Below are 20,229 nucleotides of genomic sequence, written 5' to 3' on the forward strand. Positions count from 1 at the left end.
CTACACTGGGGCTTCCCAACATTACTACCACCAGTGGGGCTGAACTGGTTAGCTAAGAACTGTCGCAACAAAGGCACTTACCAGGGACCTGTTTCATACTTGTATTTCACAGTTTCAGGGTCAGTAAATCTGCAATCTGTAACTAATAAGAGATTAAGTTAAAATATAGTCCTGAACAACAGCTATTTCAGCAGCAGTGAAAATGCCCTTGATAATTTATTAAGATATTTTGCCTCTTCCCAAGAGCATCCCATACAAATATCCCACTTACTGCAGGTTTCAGAAAGCATGCTGAAAATAATAGCCACCATCGTTTTCACTTGCCATACACCAAAGTCCTCCTCTGTTTCATCTGTCTCTAAGCCTATATCTATACAGCGAGTCAAGGAAAATAAAAAGGATTTCACAATCATTTATCAACAAGTTATAAGGCTTTGCTATTGTCAACACAAAACTGACAATCCAATTGGATCAACTTTAACAGCGACATGTGACCGCTGCATGTGTGTCACTCTGCTCTTAAACTGGTTAATATTCACTTTACTGGTCAACATTCTGAAAACTACCGATAGCTGACATCATCTCAGCCTAAGAGTTTACAAAAGCGGGAGTCGTTCCTACTATCCCTGGTGTAAACACCTGACTTTTTGCTGTATTCATCTGGACCACAAAATTCCTCCCTCGGAGTAAAGATTTATTTATTTTTTTACATTAGCCTCCCTCTGGGTCAGACACTCAGAACTATTACCAACTGCAAGTACTAATGCACTTGGATGTGTAGCTTCAGGTGCTCAATTCTAGAGAAGATCATTTTACTCAAGTGCTAGATAAGCATTTTCTTATAAGGCGAAGAATTTAAAAACCCTATAAGTGTACTGAACCCATTCTAAATCTCATTACGAGACAGAAGACTAAATGTGAAAAAATATGTTAACAGCTGAAGATTGCAACAGTATCTTCAGGGTTATGTTAAAAACTCCTTCAGCTCTATGTAGAGATGAATTTTTAAAACCAGCTTCTGATTAATTTAGTGGGATGAAAACTATAAACAATTGCACAGAGAATTATGGTTTAGAAGTGACATCAAAAGGATACACTCTGCCATGGATTTGATAGTTTGATCTTTCACGGGGGCTGAATTGGGGTAGCACGTGTGAAACTCCTTGCGTAGATCATAAAACGAATAAAAGCAGTCTGACAGCAGGAAGTTCTACAAGGAAGGAAGGGAGAAAATAAATTAACATTATGAATGCCACATCCCAGCAAAGGACAATTAGGTTTTTGGGGGGGTTGAACAAGGATCTTACCTGGCTAGAGTTATATCATATATTTATATCATAAATTTTTATTTTATACCATATCTACTCTTTCCCTTTCTGATTACAGAGCTGCATGTCACTCATTTGACCAAGACCAGCCAATTTAATTCTCTTATCACCAACTTCAATAGTTGGTGTCACTGACTGCAAGGATATACACTCCTACAGTAGCAAATCAGGAAAGCTTCCCAGATGTAAATCCATGCAAAACAGTTACTAGTTTTAAAAACTGAGTGGCTGTGTTATATTAAGGTTCCCATTTAGGATATTGTATCTTTTTCTTCTGTGCTCTTGCCAAAAGCAAGAGGACTCCAAAAGGTAAGCACCACAGGTTGAAATATTTAAAAATAAAATTATTTAAAAAAATAAAAAGGAAAATTGTAATAGTATAGAAAATACTTTCCAATCACTTTGTCCAATATAGGATAAAACAGATTTCTGGAAATAAGTGCTGCATTAAATATTATTCCTCCCTTCCTACAAATAAACAAGCTAAGTGGACAGGTGGTAATCCAGATCTATTTCAGCAGTCTCTCTCTCTCTCTCTGCTAGTGCTTTATGAAGTTTGATTTTAATCCAAGCAAAATAGCACTCACCTTTGTTAGGATTGAATCATTAAGAAAAGTCATGAGAACCCTACTGGGAAGTTACAAAAGCCAGGGTCTGAGGGTTGTAAAGGGGTTTTAATAATGTTTGAAGATGATGCAAAAATATGTTGGGGAGCAGGGGGGGGAAGAAACCTCACAACTGAGCGAGACCCATCCCTCAATCTGGTAGAAACAGTTCTGTCTCCAGTATTTTTTGGGCGGAAGGAGACAGAAATAGGTAGAAGGGATGAACAGTCCTTTTAATCTACTGCCTTTCCATATTTTTTCTGCTTTGCACTCCAACTCTTTGGTACCCCATTATTATAGCCACCATCCTCCCAGCCAAGAAGCAGACTTTTCCTAGAGTCAGTCAACGCCACTATTTTATTAGCTACAGGGGCCACCAATAAATATTACTGAAACATCTTACTTCCCGGAGTAGGATTATGTGTCTCAGGTGTATGAGTAACATGCAGGATATTTTCTTGTTGATTTGAAATAAAGGACTACCTTTCTTCCACACCAATCTCATACCTTTTTGGATGCTTCTGGGTGGAGGACCTGCCGAATGAGCAACTGGCCATCTGTGCAGAGTGTGTAAGAGCTTCTTCCCAATAACTTCAAATCACTGGCGACCAGCTGGCTAAACTAAAAATAAAGTGGTAAAGTTCATTTTTATTGATGGTTCAGCTTGTCAGTCCATCTTACTGCTTTACAATTTTATTTACCAAATGCATTTCCAAAAGATAAAAAGGAAATTAAACACAATGATAATCTCTGAAAGACCACAACTGATAGAAGAGAATGGGGCTCCCGTTATCTGAAGGGCAGACAGACAGCTATTAGGCAATTACAGGACAGATTTATACCACAAGGACAAATCCCCCCGCAAAAAACCAGCAAGCGGGCATTTCAGCAGAGTTAAAATTGTTGGAAGCTGTAATTGTAACAGTAAGGTTCAAACATTTGGACTCCTTACTATCAGTTTTCTGTTGAAAGCAAGAGACTATTAGACCAAGCAGAACACTGATTTTGCAACACCACTCCTAGAACTAAATTGGACCCAAGTTTTATTTTCTTTTTTAAGCTTAATCGAAAAAAACATGAAGAGCTAGGATGCTACTCTTTAGGGTTTATTGGTATTTTAACAACAGCATGCTAATCAAAACCAAACAAATTGAGGTCTGATGTCTTGAGTAATGAATTTGTAAGAGTCTGTGCAAAGGCAAAAGAATGTTAGTCAGAGATATGGTACAATAAACATTAACACAAAGCTATCCCATCTTTTCAGGCTTCTAACAGCGTTGAGCTTCACTAGGAAAAGGATTGTTTGCCCCTAATTTCTGGATTGTTAAATGTTATTTTCCATCCTTGTACATAAATTTCTGTCCTTTTGATCAATCTATATCAGTGCTAGAGGCCCTGATATAGGTATTAACATAACTAACAAGCTATTTACTGATTTGATAAGCAAAGATAATTTTCAAGGGGACAAACATAATTAGTTTAAATTTCCCCCTGATGCATACATTCTTGCAGGGAGGGGGTTGCATTGTACCATAAACAAAGCAATAATTAATAGCGTGATTCATCATCCACACGTTTCTTTCAGTAATGGCTTTTCCTTGCAGTTTGCTTTGTAGAATAGTGGTCATCTTTGCACTATGGCTTCACCTATTCATTTAGGCAAGCATACATGGCACTATACAGATCCACAATTCGTCTCTGTTCTTCAGACATTACAGTTTAAAGGCTTGATTCTGCAGCTATCACACAAGCAATTAGTCACATGAGATCAACTTTGTGAGCAAACGTTGCAGTATCAGGCTGTAAGACATAACAAGGAGAGACAAGGCCAGAGGATATGAGTGGTTAAGGCAGAGTACTTTTTGTAGCACCCTCATTAGGTCTAATTTTTGGTAATAAACTTTTTTTTTTTTAAATGTTGATTAATTTGAGTCAGGTGAGCTTTGCAGACAATGTTGAAAGTGAACTTGGAGGAGGAGGCAGGTTGTCAATATAAAGGTGTTACAGATTAACATGAGGGCTACTTCTGTGCACAGATTAGAGGTTCAGGTTTGAATGGGTGCAACTTCCATCAATTTCAACGAGCGTTTCATCAGCTTATGTCAGGCCTGAATTTTGCTCTATTCACCTCTACCCCGATATACCGTGACTCAATATAACACAAATTCGGATATAACACGGAAAAGCGGCGTTCCGGAGGAACGGCTGCGCGCTCCGGCAGATCAAAGCAAGTTCGATATAACGCGGTTTCACCTATAACGCGGTAAGATTTTTTGGCTCCCGAGGACAGCGTTATATCGGGATAGAGGTGCATGTTGGAATGTGTTCTGCCTAGAGACTATCTGAAAAGAGAGAGACAGGCACTTCTCCTCCGAGTGCCCAGCACAGGGCAAAGTCAGAGCCACTGAGCCTTGTCGAAGGAAGGGGTAATAGGGTTACCATATTTCAGGTTCCTGAAAAGAGGACACTGTGGGGAATGGAGAGCTGGAGGGGAGGTAAGGCTGGGGGAGGTAAAGGGGGTACCTGCAGTGGGGTTACTCACTGGAGGTGAGAGGCGATATCACTCACTGTCACAGCGGTAGGGCGGCTGGCGTAAGCCCAGGACACAGCGACAGCTGTCAATCAGTGCTTCCCTGCGGGACCCCCTCCCCAGGGCTGGGAGCCTGCAGCTGTAGCTGCAGGTGAATGGACCAATCCAGCTGCCGATGCAGGGGAGGGAACGATCGGGAAGCTGAGCAATTGGGGCTATTTCTGGAGCTGCAGCCTTTGCTCTGCAAAAACCCTGGACATTTCCTGGTATTTGAAAAATCCGCCCAGAGAGAGGATGGAGGTTCAAGAGTGAGGCAATATCCTGGAAAACCCAGATGAATGGTAACCTTAACTGGTATGAGTCAGCCACAGGAAAAGCTTTTCATCCCCTATGCTGGCTTTCATAGACTTCCTCTTCCCCAGAGCTGCGCACTTCACCAACAAGTCACACTTGGCTTTTTTTCCCCGAAGGCTGCTGCTGCAGAGCACCTCTCCTCTGGAGAAGGAATAGGAGGGACACAGGAAGATAGGGTTACCCTATGTCCTCTTTTTCCCGGACATGTCCGGCTTTTCGGCAGTCAAACCCCCGTCCGGGGGGAATTGCCAAAAAGCCGAACATGTCCGGAAAAATGGCGGCTCTGCTCCTCCCCTGACTCTTCGGCTCTGTTTAAGAGCCGGGCATGGGGGCTGCCCGAAGCCGGTAGCGCTCGGGCAGCCCGGCTCTTAAACAGAGCAGAAGAGTCGGGGAGGAGCAGAGCCGCCATTTTCCCGGACATGTTCGGCTTTTTGGCAATTCCCCCCGGACGGGGGTTTGACTGCTGAAAAGCTGGACATGTCCGGGAAAAAGAGGACGTATGGTAACCCTACCTATCAGTCTCAATGAGGTTTTGACTCAACTCATAAAAAGGTTTCATCCAGCTCATAACACTATAATTGCATATTGAAAAACTAGTTTCAGGAAACTTAAGTTGCAAAGTCAAGCACTGAAAAGTAAGGTAATTGCAGAATTAAAATTGCAAGGACAATCTTAATGTGACTCCTTTATGTGTTTTCATTGTGATAGCTTTGCCCAAATTCATATACAGTAGACACCCACAGGCCAGCCAACTTGGGCTCACNGGGATACCAGGATCTTAAGAGCCGGGCTGCCCGAGCGCTACCGACTTCGGGCAGCCCCCATGCCTCCGGACCCTGCGCCGCCGGAGCCCGGGAGGGGAAGTGCCCGGCTGGGGGCGCAGGGTCCGGAGGCATAGGGGCTGCCCAAAGCCCGAGCGCTACTGGCTTCACGGTTTGCCGGGCAGCCTCCAGACCCTGCGCCCCCAGCTGGGCGCTTCCCCTCCTGGGCTCCTGCTGCACTGGGGAAGCGCCGGCCGGGGGCGCAGGGTCTGGGGGCTGCCTGGCAAACCGTGAAGCCGGTAGCGCTGGGGCAGCCCTTTCCCCCTGGCTGGGAGTGGGAGGGAGGAGGGGGCAGAGTTAGGGCGGGGAAGGGGTGGAGTTGGGGCGGGGCTAGGGGTAGGGATATGGGCGGGGCCATGGCCCGTGGAGGGTCCTCTTTTTTTATTTATTAGATATGGTAACCCTAAGGAAGAGGAGTTTGTGGAAGCCTCTAGTAATAACTAAAGTGTGCTGCATCCTTGGAGGAAGGAAGGAGACAAGTCTGCGAACATTCCTTTCCCTGATTTCCTTCACCCTACAGAAGCTATAGGCAGGCAGGCCTGCACCCTTCCCAGTCTCCTCTCAGTTCCCCCTACTCTCCAGCAGACTCAAGATTCCAGTATTCTACCCCGTCCAAGACTCTCTTGCACAGATGGATCATTAGAGGCAAAGGAAGAAGATTAAGTACTTCCACATGCCCACAAACTGTACAATGGCAGGTTCCTAGCAAAGCAGCCAGGTCACTAATGATGCTTTTCTCCCTCCTAGCACTCCGCTCATCCAGGATGCATTTGTGCTCATTACTATAGTATCTAGGCACCATGTGGAGATGGAAGCTGGGAAACTCAAAATTGACTTACAACAACGACAACAACAACAAAATCACACCAATCCAACTGGGGGTTTGAGTCTGAAGGGGATTTGGTTCTCATGCCAAAAAAAAGTACAAGTTTCCATCTTTGACATGCTACTTTGACCTAAAATTGCTACTTCAGCAAGATAGCTGCCACAGTAGTAGCCTCAAATTACTTACCCTTCATGCACGCATACTACTGAAACGAGCAAAATGGTAAACTTCCTCCCCTTTAACAAACAAATATGACTGGAGATGCTGTACTCGTCTACCGTTTGTTTTATAGGTGTGTAGCGTGGCACAACGAACATTTGATTCATTCTGTGACCACAGAAAGAGATCCAGGGACAAGAGTTCATTGGGGCAAAAGCTACTGTAGAGCTAGAGTAGCACAGAAGACACGTACACACAATACAGTCTGGAGAAGACAAACTCTGTGCTTCAAGACTAATATGAGTCCCCTCCCAAAATATAAACTGATCTGCTTAGGAAGATTCTGTGTAGCAAACTGCACAGAATCTCTCAGCCTGTGAAACCTACTCAAGTCAACAAACATAATTGTTTCATGAACTGTCACAACTGTTTTGAGACATGTATCTTGGTGCCACTCTATACAAAGGCTATTCAGCATCAATACTCAGGTTTTCATTCCCACTCGGCACATATCTATCTTGAGCATTTACTAATCCCTGACAACTACTGGAAACTGCAGCTTAAAAGTTTTAGGGCCAGAGTTTCAGACATTTTACATGTGCAAGTGCATCTCTTAGTACCACAATTTTACACACAAACCAAGTACTTTGGTTTTTGAATTGCAATGCCCAAAGGCCCAAGTAAAGATCAGAGTCCCATTTTGTTAGCTGTTGCTCACACACACACACACACACACACACACACAGGAAGACACGGTCCTGTGAAAATGCATGTACTGAGCTCATTTTGCTTGCCACAATGGTAACTGCACAAGCAAATTGTGTGCAAATTTTGCACACATTTTGTACAAGGAATTGCATGCCTGAAGCTTTTAAAAACTCTGCTCTGCCCTGCCCTTCCGCCCTCCCAATATTCACTGGTGTTCAGTTGAATTCCACATTCAGGTAGGGCTGAAGGAAATTTACACCAGGAAAGAAATGAACCAAAATCTTAAAATGGTTCTGTCACATTTTGCTCCAATAGCACAGTCTCACTATCCATTAAAGCAATCAAATCAACAACAGGTTAACCAGTTAAAAGCTTATGTTACAAAAGCAGGTTTAATTTTTTTCAAATGAAACAAACAAACAAAAAACAAAAAACAAACAAAAGTTGGCCAAGCAGTTTTTCCACCAAAAAAAAATTTCATTTGATAAAAGGGAAAAAATTATTTTGAAAAACAATTTCCAATTTCTTTTGAAAAAAATTTTTTTTTAAACAGTAAGACAGTTTCCCCATCTCTCAAAGAATTACGCCCTCTTCCCCTCCAAGGAAAATAAATAAAGAAATAAATGGTGGAGTACACTGTTTTTTTAAGATTAGAAAGTAAAAAAAGATCACTCACCCCCCCCCACACACACACACTTTTGCAGTGTAAAAAAAGAGGAAGGAGGATGAGAAGGTAAGTTTGGGAAAGATACTATTAGATTTCTCTCACTTTTTCCCCTTTGCCCCCAGCCCCCACGGGAAAAGAGTATTAGTAATTCTTTTTCCAGTGTAAAAAAAGGTAAGTGTTGCTTTTCTCCACACACACTTTTCAAGGGTTTTTTTTTTTTTGGGGGGGGGGGGGAAGCAGGGGGGAAATGTTATTTTCTTTCTTTCAATTTTCATATTTAAAAAAAAAAAGTGAAAGGGAGAGAACATTTCCACACACAAACCCATCACTATATTTTTCTTCACAGGAATAAAATAGAAATAACTCTCTCACAACAAAAACAACCACCACCACAAGAAGTGAGAGAAAGTAAAACAAAATGTTCAAAATTAAAGATTTTTCAGTGTAAAAAGTGATATTTCTTTATTGTAAAATTTCAAACAAAACAAACATTTTATTTTGAAGTTTCCACAATAGTCCCTCTGTCTACATTCATACTCGTACAAAAATGTCACCAGCTCGATCCACTATGGGCTCAGAAGGATGGTCTTCTAAAATATTTAGCCTGTGGTTTAAGAATTCATGTTCAGAGCAGATGAGAGTCAAAGGTCTGAAGAACATGAAACAACACAGCAGGTTATTGTTTAAGGAAGACTTTCAGCCACTACATAAAACCCAGAGATTAAGATCTAAGAGTGCTCAAAATACCTCAACTGCAATATAAACACCAGCAAGACAAGCAAATTCCAGAGGGGTGGAAGCCCCTCAGAGGTGCAGCTCTGGAGACTGCCAAATCCACATCCCAGAAGCAAATAATGGAAAGTGGGGAGCTGTCTGTTTTTTCATTAGATGCAGCACCTTACTGTTTTGCTGTAGCTATTTTCTGTGATTGATACAGTAAAGGAGAACAAATATTTGCACACAAAAAAAGAGGGGGGGAGGGGGACTAGAAATAGCTGTAGGGTTTAACTACAGATTCTCAATGAAAGGAAACCAACAGTGAGCTTTGTGCCTGATGCTTCCGAAGATGCACAGAGTTCATACAAAAGAAGTGCAAGCAGTAGATATTTTAAATTTAATGGAGAGTTGGTGAAGGAGACAGATGCAGGACAGCGATTTCATGTGGCAGGAGCCTTAAAGGAGAAGGGTCCACAACTAACAATGAGAAGTGGTTATATAGAGTGACAGATGAGCCCAATACTAGATGAGCAGAGGGGATAAGGGAGGGAGTAGAGGCAGTATTTGAAAAATGGGTTGAACCAAATCCGTGGAGGATTGTTGTTTTTCTAAAACAATCATAGGATGTTTACACTGCATCTTTATAAATATTAACAGTGACATTTAGTGTAGTGGCACCTATGTCTACTGCTAGAGATATGTTGACAAAAATTAGGGTTACCATACGTCCGGATTTTCCCGGACATGTCCGGCTTTTTGGGCTTCAAATCCCCGTCCGTGGGAAAATCCCAAAAAGCCGGACATGTCCGGGAAAATCGGGACATGCGGGGCCGGCGGTGCTGGGACGGGGCCCGGCCGGGGGCTGGGCCGGCGGTGCTGAGCCAGGGACCGGGGCCGGGCGTGCTGGGCGGGGGTGCTGGGCGGGGGGCTGGCCCGGGGCCGGCACCCCAGGGCCCGAGCCGACCCAGGCTGGAGACGCCGGGGGGGGGGCCAGACTGGGCCGCGCCTCCTCCCCCCACCCCCGTCCCTTACCTGCTTCAGGCTTCCCGCGAATCAAATGTTCGCGGGAAGCAGGGGAGGGGGCGGAGTTGGGGCAGGGACTTTGGGGAAGGGGTGGAGTTGGGGTGGGGGTGTGGGCGGGGTTGGGGCCCTGTGGAGTGTCCCCTTTTTGGACACTCAAAATATGGTAACCCTATCAAAATCACCCACCCTAATTAACAGAGCAGGAGCGGATTTGCCATGAAACAAACCGTGTGGTGACCCAACGACAGGGAGGCCCCCAAAATGCAGGACAAATCTCATCTGACAACCTGCCCCTGAGTCCCGGCCGGCGGCACAGCAGGGCTCAGGCAGGCTTGCTGCCTGCATGCCAGAGCCAGTGGCCCCACGCCGCTCCCAGAAGCGGCCAGCTGCTGGTACATCTCTGTGCGCCCCTGGTGAGGGATAGGCAGCTCTGCGCGCTGCCCCCCGCCCTGGGCAGCGCTCGGAGACCCGCTGCCACCCACCCCCCTTTAATGAAGACATTTAGCAACTGTTAGAGGAATAGCAAAAAGTAGTAAAGCCTTATCCTCCACCCATAACAATCCCAACAGTCACCAAGGTCTGGGAAGTTTGAATATGAACTGCATAACTCAATCTAGAGTGACCAGATAGCAAGTGTGAAAAATCGGGACAGGGGGTGGGGGGTTATTGGTGACTATATAAGAAAAAGCCCCAAATATCAGGACTGTCCCTATAAAATCAGGGCATCTGGTCACCCTAGCTCAATCCCAACTCTTGTTACCACAGACTCATGTAGGGAAGGACACGGCTTTAAGGAAACAGTTATGGACAAGTCTTTTCAGATGGAGTTGGAGCACATCAATGTAGAAATGGTTATCAAACCACACTGAAATAAAGGCCAAGAAGTTCAGGCTTCCAGTTAAAATGCTGACTTCTGCTTCTCTTACCACTTTCCCCCTGTGCCCTTGGCTCCAGTAATGAAAACCACCTCACCTCTATCTCCTCTCACTCATCTTTACACTTTATTTCATGATGCCCCATATAGCTGGCATGCCTTCATTTTAACTGAGAGGGTATGTGCTTTGCATGCCAAGATCCCTCCTTGAAACTCACTTCTTCCTCGAATCTCACAAACACTAGTGTCTGTTGGCAACATGCTGACACTCATAGGTGCTGGAACAAGGGTTTCTGGGGGTGTGGCAGCACCCTCTGGCTTGAAGTAGGGTTTACAGTTTGGTTCAAGGGCTCTCAGCACCCCCTCTATACAAATTGTTCCAGCACCCCACTATTATAAAACGACTACGATTGCATCATCATCTGGGTCTCTCAGTGTGTTTTCACAGCCAGTCTTTGTCTTTTTAGATTGTAAGCTGCTCAGAGCATGGAGAGCATCTTTGTAGTGTGTATTGTGCAGGACCAGTCACTTTGGTGGCGCTTTAATAAATAATTTCATGCATTGGGAAATCATTTAGTGGTTCAACTTTGAAATAAAAGTTGAACAAAAATAAGTTCTGTGGCAAACAAGCTGCTTTGTACTTAACTTCTCTGAAGCCAAGACTGTTCTTAGAGGAGGAGGGAGAGTGTTTGAATGCCAGATTGAAAAACTGGCTGAACAGGATTCTGGTTAATCAGCTGAGAGTAGAGAGAGAGAGAAGCAGAGAGACATGTTTAGCCAGCAGCATGCTGGATGCGAGCCAGCACAGACTGCTATGTTTTCTGCAAACCAATCCTAAGGGGCTGAAATGACATAGCCCCCTTCCTGTTGCCTTAATTATAACTGAACAAACGAGCTGTGGATCTTAGAGAAACGTGAGGATTCTTCAACAGGCCCCTTTCCATAGTTATGATTTATAAAGCGCTAATATAAGAAACTGGCTGTTTGGATTTCCCTTCTCCCCCGCCCCCCAAAATACTCATCCTTGAAAGGCCACCAGGCATCTGCATCGGTTTCATGCAGCATCTACAGTTAGCGTAAAAGTGCTGCAAGGACATAGTTCAATTGCATGATGCATCCAGATCAGCCTGATAGAGTGAACCATATCTAGCCGTAAGACACTATCCCAATAGTGCACATGTGGTTCTATTCTACATATACATCAGCTTCTCACTCACCAGATCTGCTCCTTGCACATATTCAGAGTTAGATCTACTTGCTTGAATGTCTATAGCAAGGGCATTTCTTCACTACCCGCCGGATCAGCGGGTAGCGATCAATCTATCGATCCCCGATCGCTCTGCCATCGACTCCGGAACTCCACCGCAGCGAGAGGTGGAAGCGGAGTTGACGGGGGAGCAGCAGCGGTCGACTCGCCGCCATCCTCACAGCCAGGTAAGTCGACCTAAAATACGCAACTTCAGCTACGCTATTTGCGTAGCTGAAGTTGCATATCTCAGGTCGTCCCCCAGTAGTGTAGACCTAGCCTGAGTGTTTGGTTTCATGCCTGTTAGCCCTAGAGAGCCAACACAACTACAGCAGAGCAAGCTGTGTCCTAGTCCAGATCACACAAACAAAACTGCTAACAAAGTTCCAGGCCGAGTTCTGTGCTCTTGGTGTAACCCAGAGTGGAATGGGGCTGTAGAACCTTTTACCGTCATGAGACACAAGGAAGATGCAAAAGGTATTGAAACCCAAGTTGTGTTCTAAATTTCAGCTACGTCATGACTATCCATGTGTAAGTGCACCCAGGGTGTAAAAAAAACCTTCCCAGCACCCTTTGTTCCCCTGCACTCTGAGCGCATGAACCTAGCTATGACAATGGTGAGGGTCAAAGATAGGACATGGCCAGGGCTCTGCTTGCACCAACCAGTGCAGTTGGGCAGCAGGATCACAGTTGCACCCTGCGAAAGAGTGTAAGCAGGGGCTATTCTGGCCTACACCTTGCTAGGGGAACAATGTAGGGTTACCATACGTCCGGATTTTCCCAGACATGTCCAGCTTTTTGGGCCTCAAATCCCCGTCCAGGGAGAAATCCCAAAAAGTTGAACATGTCTGGGAAAATAGGGAGGAGCCGGCGCCGCTGGTGCTGGGCTGGGGACGGTGGTGCTGGGCCGGTGGTGCTGGGCCGGGGGCCGCAGGGCCGGGGGCCAGGCCGGGCCCGGGGGTGCTGGGGCCGGGGCCGGCACCCCAGGAGCTGAGCCAGGCTGGGGCCAGGGCCGGGGCCAGCCGCCGGAGGGAGCCGCTCGGTTGGGGGGGCCAGACTGGGCCGCGCCTCCTCCCCCCACCCCCACAGCTTACCTGCTGCCTGCTTCAGGCTTCCCACGAATCAAATGTTCGCGGGAAGCAGGGGAGGGGGCGGAGACTTTGGGGAAGGGGTGGAGTTGGGGGCGGGGGCGGGGCCCCGTGGAGTGTCCTCTTTTTGGACACTCAAAATATGGTAACCCTAGAACAATGCCTCCACAAGTTGCTGTCAGGCACGTTGCCTCTGGGAGCTGCAGTGACATGCTTCTGCACCTCACTGCATATATATCGACAGTAGCTGATATGCCACAAGTGTCCTCGGCTGGCAGTTGAAGGGTAGGGGAATTCAAATTAAATAAATTCACTCTGGAGGCAGACATGGAACCCATGGTTTTACATGTACACGCACAATAACTGTTCAACTTCACTCTTAATGCAGTAATATATAGGACCTTGAACAGGGATGAATGTCACACACACTGAATAATTTAAATAATCATATATTTAAGATAACCATGTGATTATATCCACCTACATTCAAGTTAATTTAAAAGTCATTGCAATCCTACAGCTTCTGCTTGGATGGGCAAACTATCACAGCCCGTGCACTATAGCAGGGATGGACAAACGTTTTGGCCCGAGGGCAACATCTTGGTATGGAAATTGTATGGCGGGCCATGAATGCTCACGAAATTGGGGGCTGGGGTACGGGAATTGGGCTCTGCGATGGGGCTGGGGATGAGGGGTTGGGGGTGCCGGAGGGTGCTCGGGGCTGGGACCAAGGGATTCAGAAGGCAAAAGGGGGATCAGGGCTGGGGCAGGGGGTTGGGGCACGGGAGGGGGTCATGGGTGCAGGCTCCGGAGGTGCTTACCTCAAGCAACTCCCAGAGCCAGCACCATGTCCCACCTCCAGCTCCTATGCGGAGGCGCGGCCAGGCAGTGTGCGCCGCGTCATTGGTTGGGGTGGGGGCAGTGTGCAGAGCCCCCTGGCTGCCCCTACGTGTAGGAGCCGGAGGAGGGACATGCCGCTGCTTCCAGGAGTTGCGTGCTGTGGGGCAACCTCCCAACCCAGCTCCCCAGCAGGAGCTCAAGGACCAGATTAAAACGCCTGGAGGGCTGGATGCGGCCCCCGGGCCGTAGTTTGCCCAGCCCTGCGCCAGAGCCTAATCTTGAGAGAGACCAAATAACCACAACTCCTATTGCTAAAAAAATCAATGTTTATGGAGTCACAGGTACTGAGGTCCTAAGAAGAGACCTCCTTTGCTCCCTCCATCGTGCATTTTGCTCATGCTCCAGCTGGGACACGGGTCCATTCTTGGATGCCAGCAGCACTTAAAGACTTAAAAACAAACAAACAACCCACTACACTATGAGAACCTCAAAGAGTCTTCCACTGCTTCTCACCAATACAAGACCTGATGTTTCCAACAGGACAGCAGCAACAGCTCAAATTCCAGTGGCCCTTAAAGGAGTCAATTAGCATTACAGGCAATGCCTAAGCACTCTATGTGCAATTCATCAACTTGCTATTAGACAGAGGTATGAATATATTCTACATTCCAACATTCCTTGACTTCAGGAATATTCCCATTTGGACAGTGTATGTTGGGCCCCCTCTTTATGAGGGGTCCACGTTTCAGATACAATCTGAACCAATAGTTTTCTGCTCCTTTACTCTTCAGATGTTAACTACCTCCGCCTTATCCCTGCCATGAGGAATTTAAAGCGTGTCAATACTATAAAGAGGTGTGTAGCTAGTGTTTCAATAGTATTGGCAGGCATGATAAACCTTTATTATGTTAGGTAACTTTTTAAACAGAATCTATAGTAAGCCTTTTCTTTTGTTCATCTGTTAACTGTTATTCCATGCAGCTGACAAAGGGTACATAGTGACCTTGTATTGAAATCACCATGTGCAAAAAGTGTAATCCATCAAGCTGTGACTAAATTTCTTTCTGCTTCTGGAATAAAGAAGAGCTACTGTATCTGGATACTACTCTGGGCCTCCCTGGCACAAGAAGAAATGTTCTAGTGGTTACAGTCCTCCACAAGGGGGAAACTTCATGTTAACAACATAATTATAGGGAGAAAACACACCCATCAAACCCTCCCACTCGAAATTTTCCTTCTCAGAGCTAAAAAGCAATTCTGCATATGGAAATGCCCTGCCTTTGCCCTATTGCACAGAAATATGGGAAGCACTGTCCAGAGGGATAGGGTGCTAGCCTAGGAACTAGGAGATGAGGGTTCAATTTTCTGTTCTGCCATAGATTTCCTGTGTCATTTTGGGCAATTATTTAATCACTCTGTGCCTCAATTCTCATTCTACCTCACAGAGGTGTTGTGAGAAATACATAAAGACTGTGATGTGTTCAGATAATACAGTAATAGTAGCCATAAACATGCATACAATAGGTTGATATCAGAATTAATAAGTTTAACTAGAGTAAAATATTACCCTCATCTCAGATAGTGCTCAATTTTGCTTCTGAGTTTCCAGCCATTATAAACATCATCTTCCTTGAAAAATATTATGTCACTTTCTAATAGATATTAACCTGATCTCTTATTACTGTTCCAGCTGCATTTGCATTTGCTGCCACTCCAATGCCAGTAAAATAGCTAGTGTATAGTGGAGTTTCTGCTCTCCTTTCAAGTCAATTTCATCTACATCCAGGGTTCATATGAAAGACAAAATGATTAACACAGGGGTAGGCAATCTATGGCACGTGTGCCAAAGGCAGCACGTGAGCGGATTATCAGTGGCACTCACACTGCCTGGGTCCTGGCCACCGGTTCAGGGGGCTCTGCATTTTAGTTTAATTGTCAATGAAACTTCTTAAACATTTTAAAAACCTTATTTACTTTACATACAATAGTTTTGTTATATATTATAGACTTATAGAAAAAGATGACCTAAAAACATTAAGATGTATTACTGGCACACGAAACCTTAAATTAGAGTGAATAAATGAAGATTCGGCACACCACTTCTGAAAGGTTGCCAACCCCTGGATTAACATATCATGGTATCAGTTATTTGTGAAAACCCATTTCATCTTCCTTTATAATTGGCATATGCTTAGGGATAATAAACAGCTTAACATTGTTCTTATAAAAATTAGAGTAGGCTTTGAGCTCTGATGTTATAGACTCTAACAAACAGCAGCAAACTTTCTTCAGTGAAAAGAAGAATTGTTTGGGTTGTTTTTGTTTTTTAAATTCAGGACAAATTAAAAAAATTCTGTTTATGGATATTTTTCTCCAAGTCAGTTTTTAAAAAAGTGATTCTTTCTCCCCTTTAAATTTTCCACCCTTTCCTCATGCTCAGGTGCCAAGAAACCCACATTTCAGGAGTTGATATGATTAACATCACAATGCCTTACTACTGAGGAAAGTGTAACTGTGAAGTCTTGGGAAAAATAAAATAAATAAAAAGCACATGTAGCTCTTACAATGGTGGGACAAAGTCCAAGGAAAAAGCTATTAAGGGCATTACCCAGAATAAAGTTTCGTCAGATCCTTTCAGTTAACAACAGAAGGTAGACAAATGTAGGATTATGAAGGGAAATTTATTTGAAAAGTGTTGGAAGGTTATTTGAATTGTGCAGGGGCTAATGTAAAACTAGTTTGCTGGGTATAGATAGGCAAGGGGGAGAAGTAGGGTAGCCCAAAGAGGAGACTGGTGTAAAATGTGGGAGATGTGGGAAGTTCATACAAAATGGCTCATTTGAACTAATTGGTTACCTGCTGCTGTAAAATCGACTGTGACTCAAACAGCATAAGGCAACAAGATTACCAGAGGAGCTTCCATTGTGTATACCTTTCTTGCTTCATTTGAACAGTTTGGGGTTTTATATGGTTCTTGAAAGTAAACAGCAGCTGGCTGCTTAGCTTTTAATTCTTTCTGGGAAAGAGTGTCAATCTAGCTTTTAAGTTACTACCTAAGAGAAAAAACTCTTAGAGTCCTGCCCCTCTAGAATATTTATGGCCAATTTTGATTAATTATTTCTTAGGTGGAAGTTTGCAAGAGCCAGAATATTTTCATGCCTGTCAGCTACAGGCATCCATCCAGCTCAGGGGACACAGTAAAGCACAAAAGACAAAATTATGATTCAGCCCACTGGAACTTCATGGTAATCAAAATTCAAAATACAAAATCAGGTTATTTTAATATCTAATGTTGAAAAAAATATATATGGAAAAGGCCGAAGAGGAGTCATTTGATGTGGTACTTCTGTAAGACAAACACATTCCAAGGGTTTATAAAACAACAGGGATATGTTTCATTATTGTTAGTCTTGTTTTGCTACTGTACTATCATGATGGGCAGCAACTGAGAACTACTGAAATGTTTGCTTATTGAGAGGTGGGGAAAAAATCCCTCCCACCTTCAAACTAATTCTCTCTCTCTTGTTGGATCAGGTAATGGAAGCTAAACAAGCTACTGCACAAATTTGCTAGAGAAGTTAGGCTCAACACCAAAGTTTCAGAGAAGTTTTGTGTATTCTAGTCTTAGTGATACACGCAATGGAAGGCTTTTGTTGGGACAGAAATTAAAAAATAGTGAGAAAGGGTAACCCCTTAGGAAGGAAATGAAGCTCATAAACTTTGTATAAAAGGAGTGAGGGTGAAACAGATTGTGTGGGAAGAAGAGAAAACTGTGTAGTGCATATCTTTCTGGACTTGCCTTTACCCCCCCAAAAAAATTTAAAAAAAAACTACACACTCTGGTAAAACACCATGTGCTGAAAGTGAGGTTAGTTTCCTGGTTAACATGGAAGTTGATGGAGGGAAGGGTTCTCTCTCTCTCTCTTTGCCCCTATCCCCCACCCCACAGGAACAAGATAATTCCGCCTCCCATGGCTGCGAATATTTGGAAGATCACCACTTTAGAGCTACACATAGTATCAAAATACTAATTCCTTTCCCCTTCATGGGCCAAAGTTTAAACGTGGATAAGGTTATATTTCTGCCCTTAAGAACATATTTTAAGAATGTTTAAGGTTAGGAAGTGAAGCAGGATGGGTTAGTGCATTTGAAGCTCTTTAACAGTGGCCGCAAGGACCTTCTCCATAAAAGTTCTAAAAGTTTCCTCCAGTTTCATGATGATACATGCTCTACTGCAGGGGTCCCCAACGCAGTGCCCCATGGCGCCCGCCGGGACGTCTAACTGTGCCCGCGTACTGGCCGGCGGATGAGCATCCGCCGAAATGCCGCCTCTGGATGACGCTGCTTGTCGGCGGCATTTCGACGGATGCAATTGGCGGCATTTCAGCGGCGGCGACGCCTCTGGATGACACTGCTTGTCGGCGGCATTTTGGCAGCGACGCCTATTGACATTGCCGCTTGTCGGCGGCATTTCGGCGGATGCTCGTCCGCCGCCACGGTCCTCCGTGGCTCATTGTCTGGCGCCTGCCAGACGAAAAAGGTTGGGGACCACTGCTCTGCTGAATACTACCCTCTAGCATGAACACAGCTAGCTGTTGAAGACTGCATGCAGATTACACAGGGACACACACACACACACACACCCTTTTAATGAGTTCCCAATAAAAAGCAATGGGAAACAGTAACATTTTATGGCGACGCTACTTCATGCTCGATCCATTTTTTTATGCAATCTATCCATCCACACACACAGAAACCTAAACTAAGAACCACATTCAATAGCCTGCTCCCCGGTCATCTTTTTATTGAAGAGGAGACCTGAATGGTCTAAGAGTGTACAAAAGAACCCCCTCCCCCCCCGATACCACACTTTTAAAAATCTAAGGATTAGTGTGCATTTTGAAAGTTTTACTGGCCTATGTTGCTACGGCTATGTCTACATTGCGCACCTTACAACGGTGCGGCTGTGCCGCTGCAACCATGCTGTTGTAAGGTGCACTGTGTGACCACTCTATCACCAGAGAGAGCTCTCCCGGCGAAAAATAAAACCACCTCCAATGAGGAGTGATAGCTTCGTCACTGGGAGTGTGGCTCCTGCCGACGAAGAGCTGTCATTCGGAGTGTGTGAATGTGGGTGGGGGGGGTGTTGTTGTTTTCACACCCCCGAGCAACAAAAGTTTTAGCGACAAAAGTGCCAGTGTAGACATTGCCTAAGCGACGTGATTTCCCCCCAACATAGTTATACCATTAAAAGCCTTACAGTACATGCAGTTATATCAATGTAAATGTGCCTTACCAGAATAAGCTATATGGACATAAGCACTTTTAAACTGTGCTCTCACTAGGGGAGTTTTGCGGCTTTAACTATGCTGACATTCTAAAAACAAGGCCTAAAAAAAGTTAATCAATCCAAAAAACTCAGCTACATAAACTACTCCTAGCAGGGAAAAACCAGTAACCAGGAGGCAAGCTACCCACTACAAAAGGGATAAAATCCCCATTGGTATAAGGCGTGAGCAGAAGTAATAGCAGATGAAAATTCTAAAAATCCATAGAGCTGAAAAGTGTGTCAAGAATAAGACCATGAAAAAAAAAAAAGGGGGGGGGGGTGAGGGGTGTCTTCCAGACCTCAAAGTCTTCTAGTGGGAGGACTCTTAAATACTGTCAGTGTTCCCAATATAAATCTTTGTTTATCCTTAAAGACACCTCTCCCAGGGAACGTATTTTCTCTTTTTTTTAGTACTAGTCCCTTAGCTGCAAAACCTATGTAGTATTTCCAACCTTTAACCTATTTCTAGGAGCACTATAATAGTGTCTCATTGCTCTCAGCAGCTCGTGGCATTATCAGTAGTACTCACTGAACACGTTATTTCAGCCTGAAAGACAAGATTTAACACAGTCCCCAAATTCTGTGTATTAGTTAATATATTCTGGTTGTTATACCCTAAAGTCAAGTCTTGGGCTAAGTACAACTGTACTCATATGGTATTCAGTATTCCCTCTCCTCACCCATCTGTGTTTCAAGGACAAACTTTCATTAGCAATGTGATCTTTAGCACTGGGTCTATTGATTGCAATGCATAGTGGTACTGCTGTGTTTACTCAACACTGTCTCATTGTTTGTAGTGCAAGCCTAACCAGTTGGAGGACGACAGCCAATACCTGTAATGAGGGAGAATGCAAGTATGTTTTTCTCACAGTAGTTTTTAAAGGATCTCTCTACCCTTCTTCCCTCCTCCCCCCATTCTTTTCTAAAATCAGAAGATAAAAAAGAATGGCTCTTTTCAACTCCCTTCACACACTGACCCCACATACTTTCATCTTCTCAGGGATTCTCTCATGCTTCTGCCTTCTGCTGCCCCTTACATCTTGCCAAAGAAACTAAAGCACTCATGAGCAGAAGGGGGCTCCTGGGTACACACCCAGCCTTTGGGTTCATGACA

The 20,229-nt window shown here is 44.6% G+C and overlaps 1 protein-coding gene across 6 annotated transcripts in view; it reads right to left on the reverse strand.

The window, feature by feature from the left end:
• The window catches only part of ESRP2 (epithelial splicing regulatory protein 2), a 65,256-nt gene that overhangs the window by 30,366 nt on the left and 14,661 nt on the right, over positions 1-20,229 (reverse strand). For all 6 annotated transcript variants that reach the window (XM_034788625.1, XM_034788622.1, XM_034788623.1 and 3 more), the window contains exons 4-7: positions 2,441-2,554; positions 1,096-1,210; positions 272-370; positions 82-142 (exon numbers count right to left, since the gene is read on the reverse strand). In XM_034788625.1, coding sequence (XP_034644516.1) covers positions 82-142; positions 272-370; positions 1,096-1,210; positions 2,441-2,554 — 389 coding nt within the window. The remainder of the gene's footprint in view (positions 1-81; positions 143-271; positions 371-1,095; positions 1,211-2,440; positions 2,555-20,229) is intronic.

This window comes from Trachemys scripta, chromosome 13 (genome assembly GCF_013100865.1).
Source record: "Trachemys scripta elegans isolate TJP31775 chromosome 13, CAS_Tse_1.0, whole genome shotgun sequence".
NCBI lineage: Eukaryota > Metazoa > Chordata > Testudines > Emydidae > Trachemys > Trachemys scripta.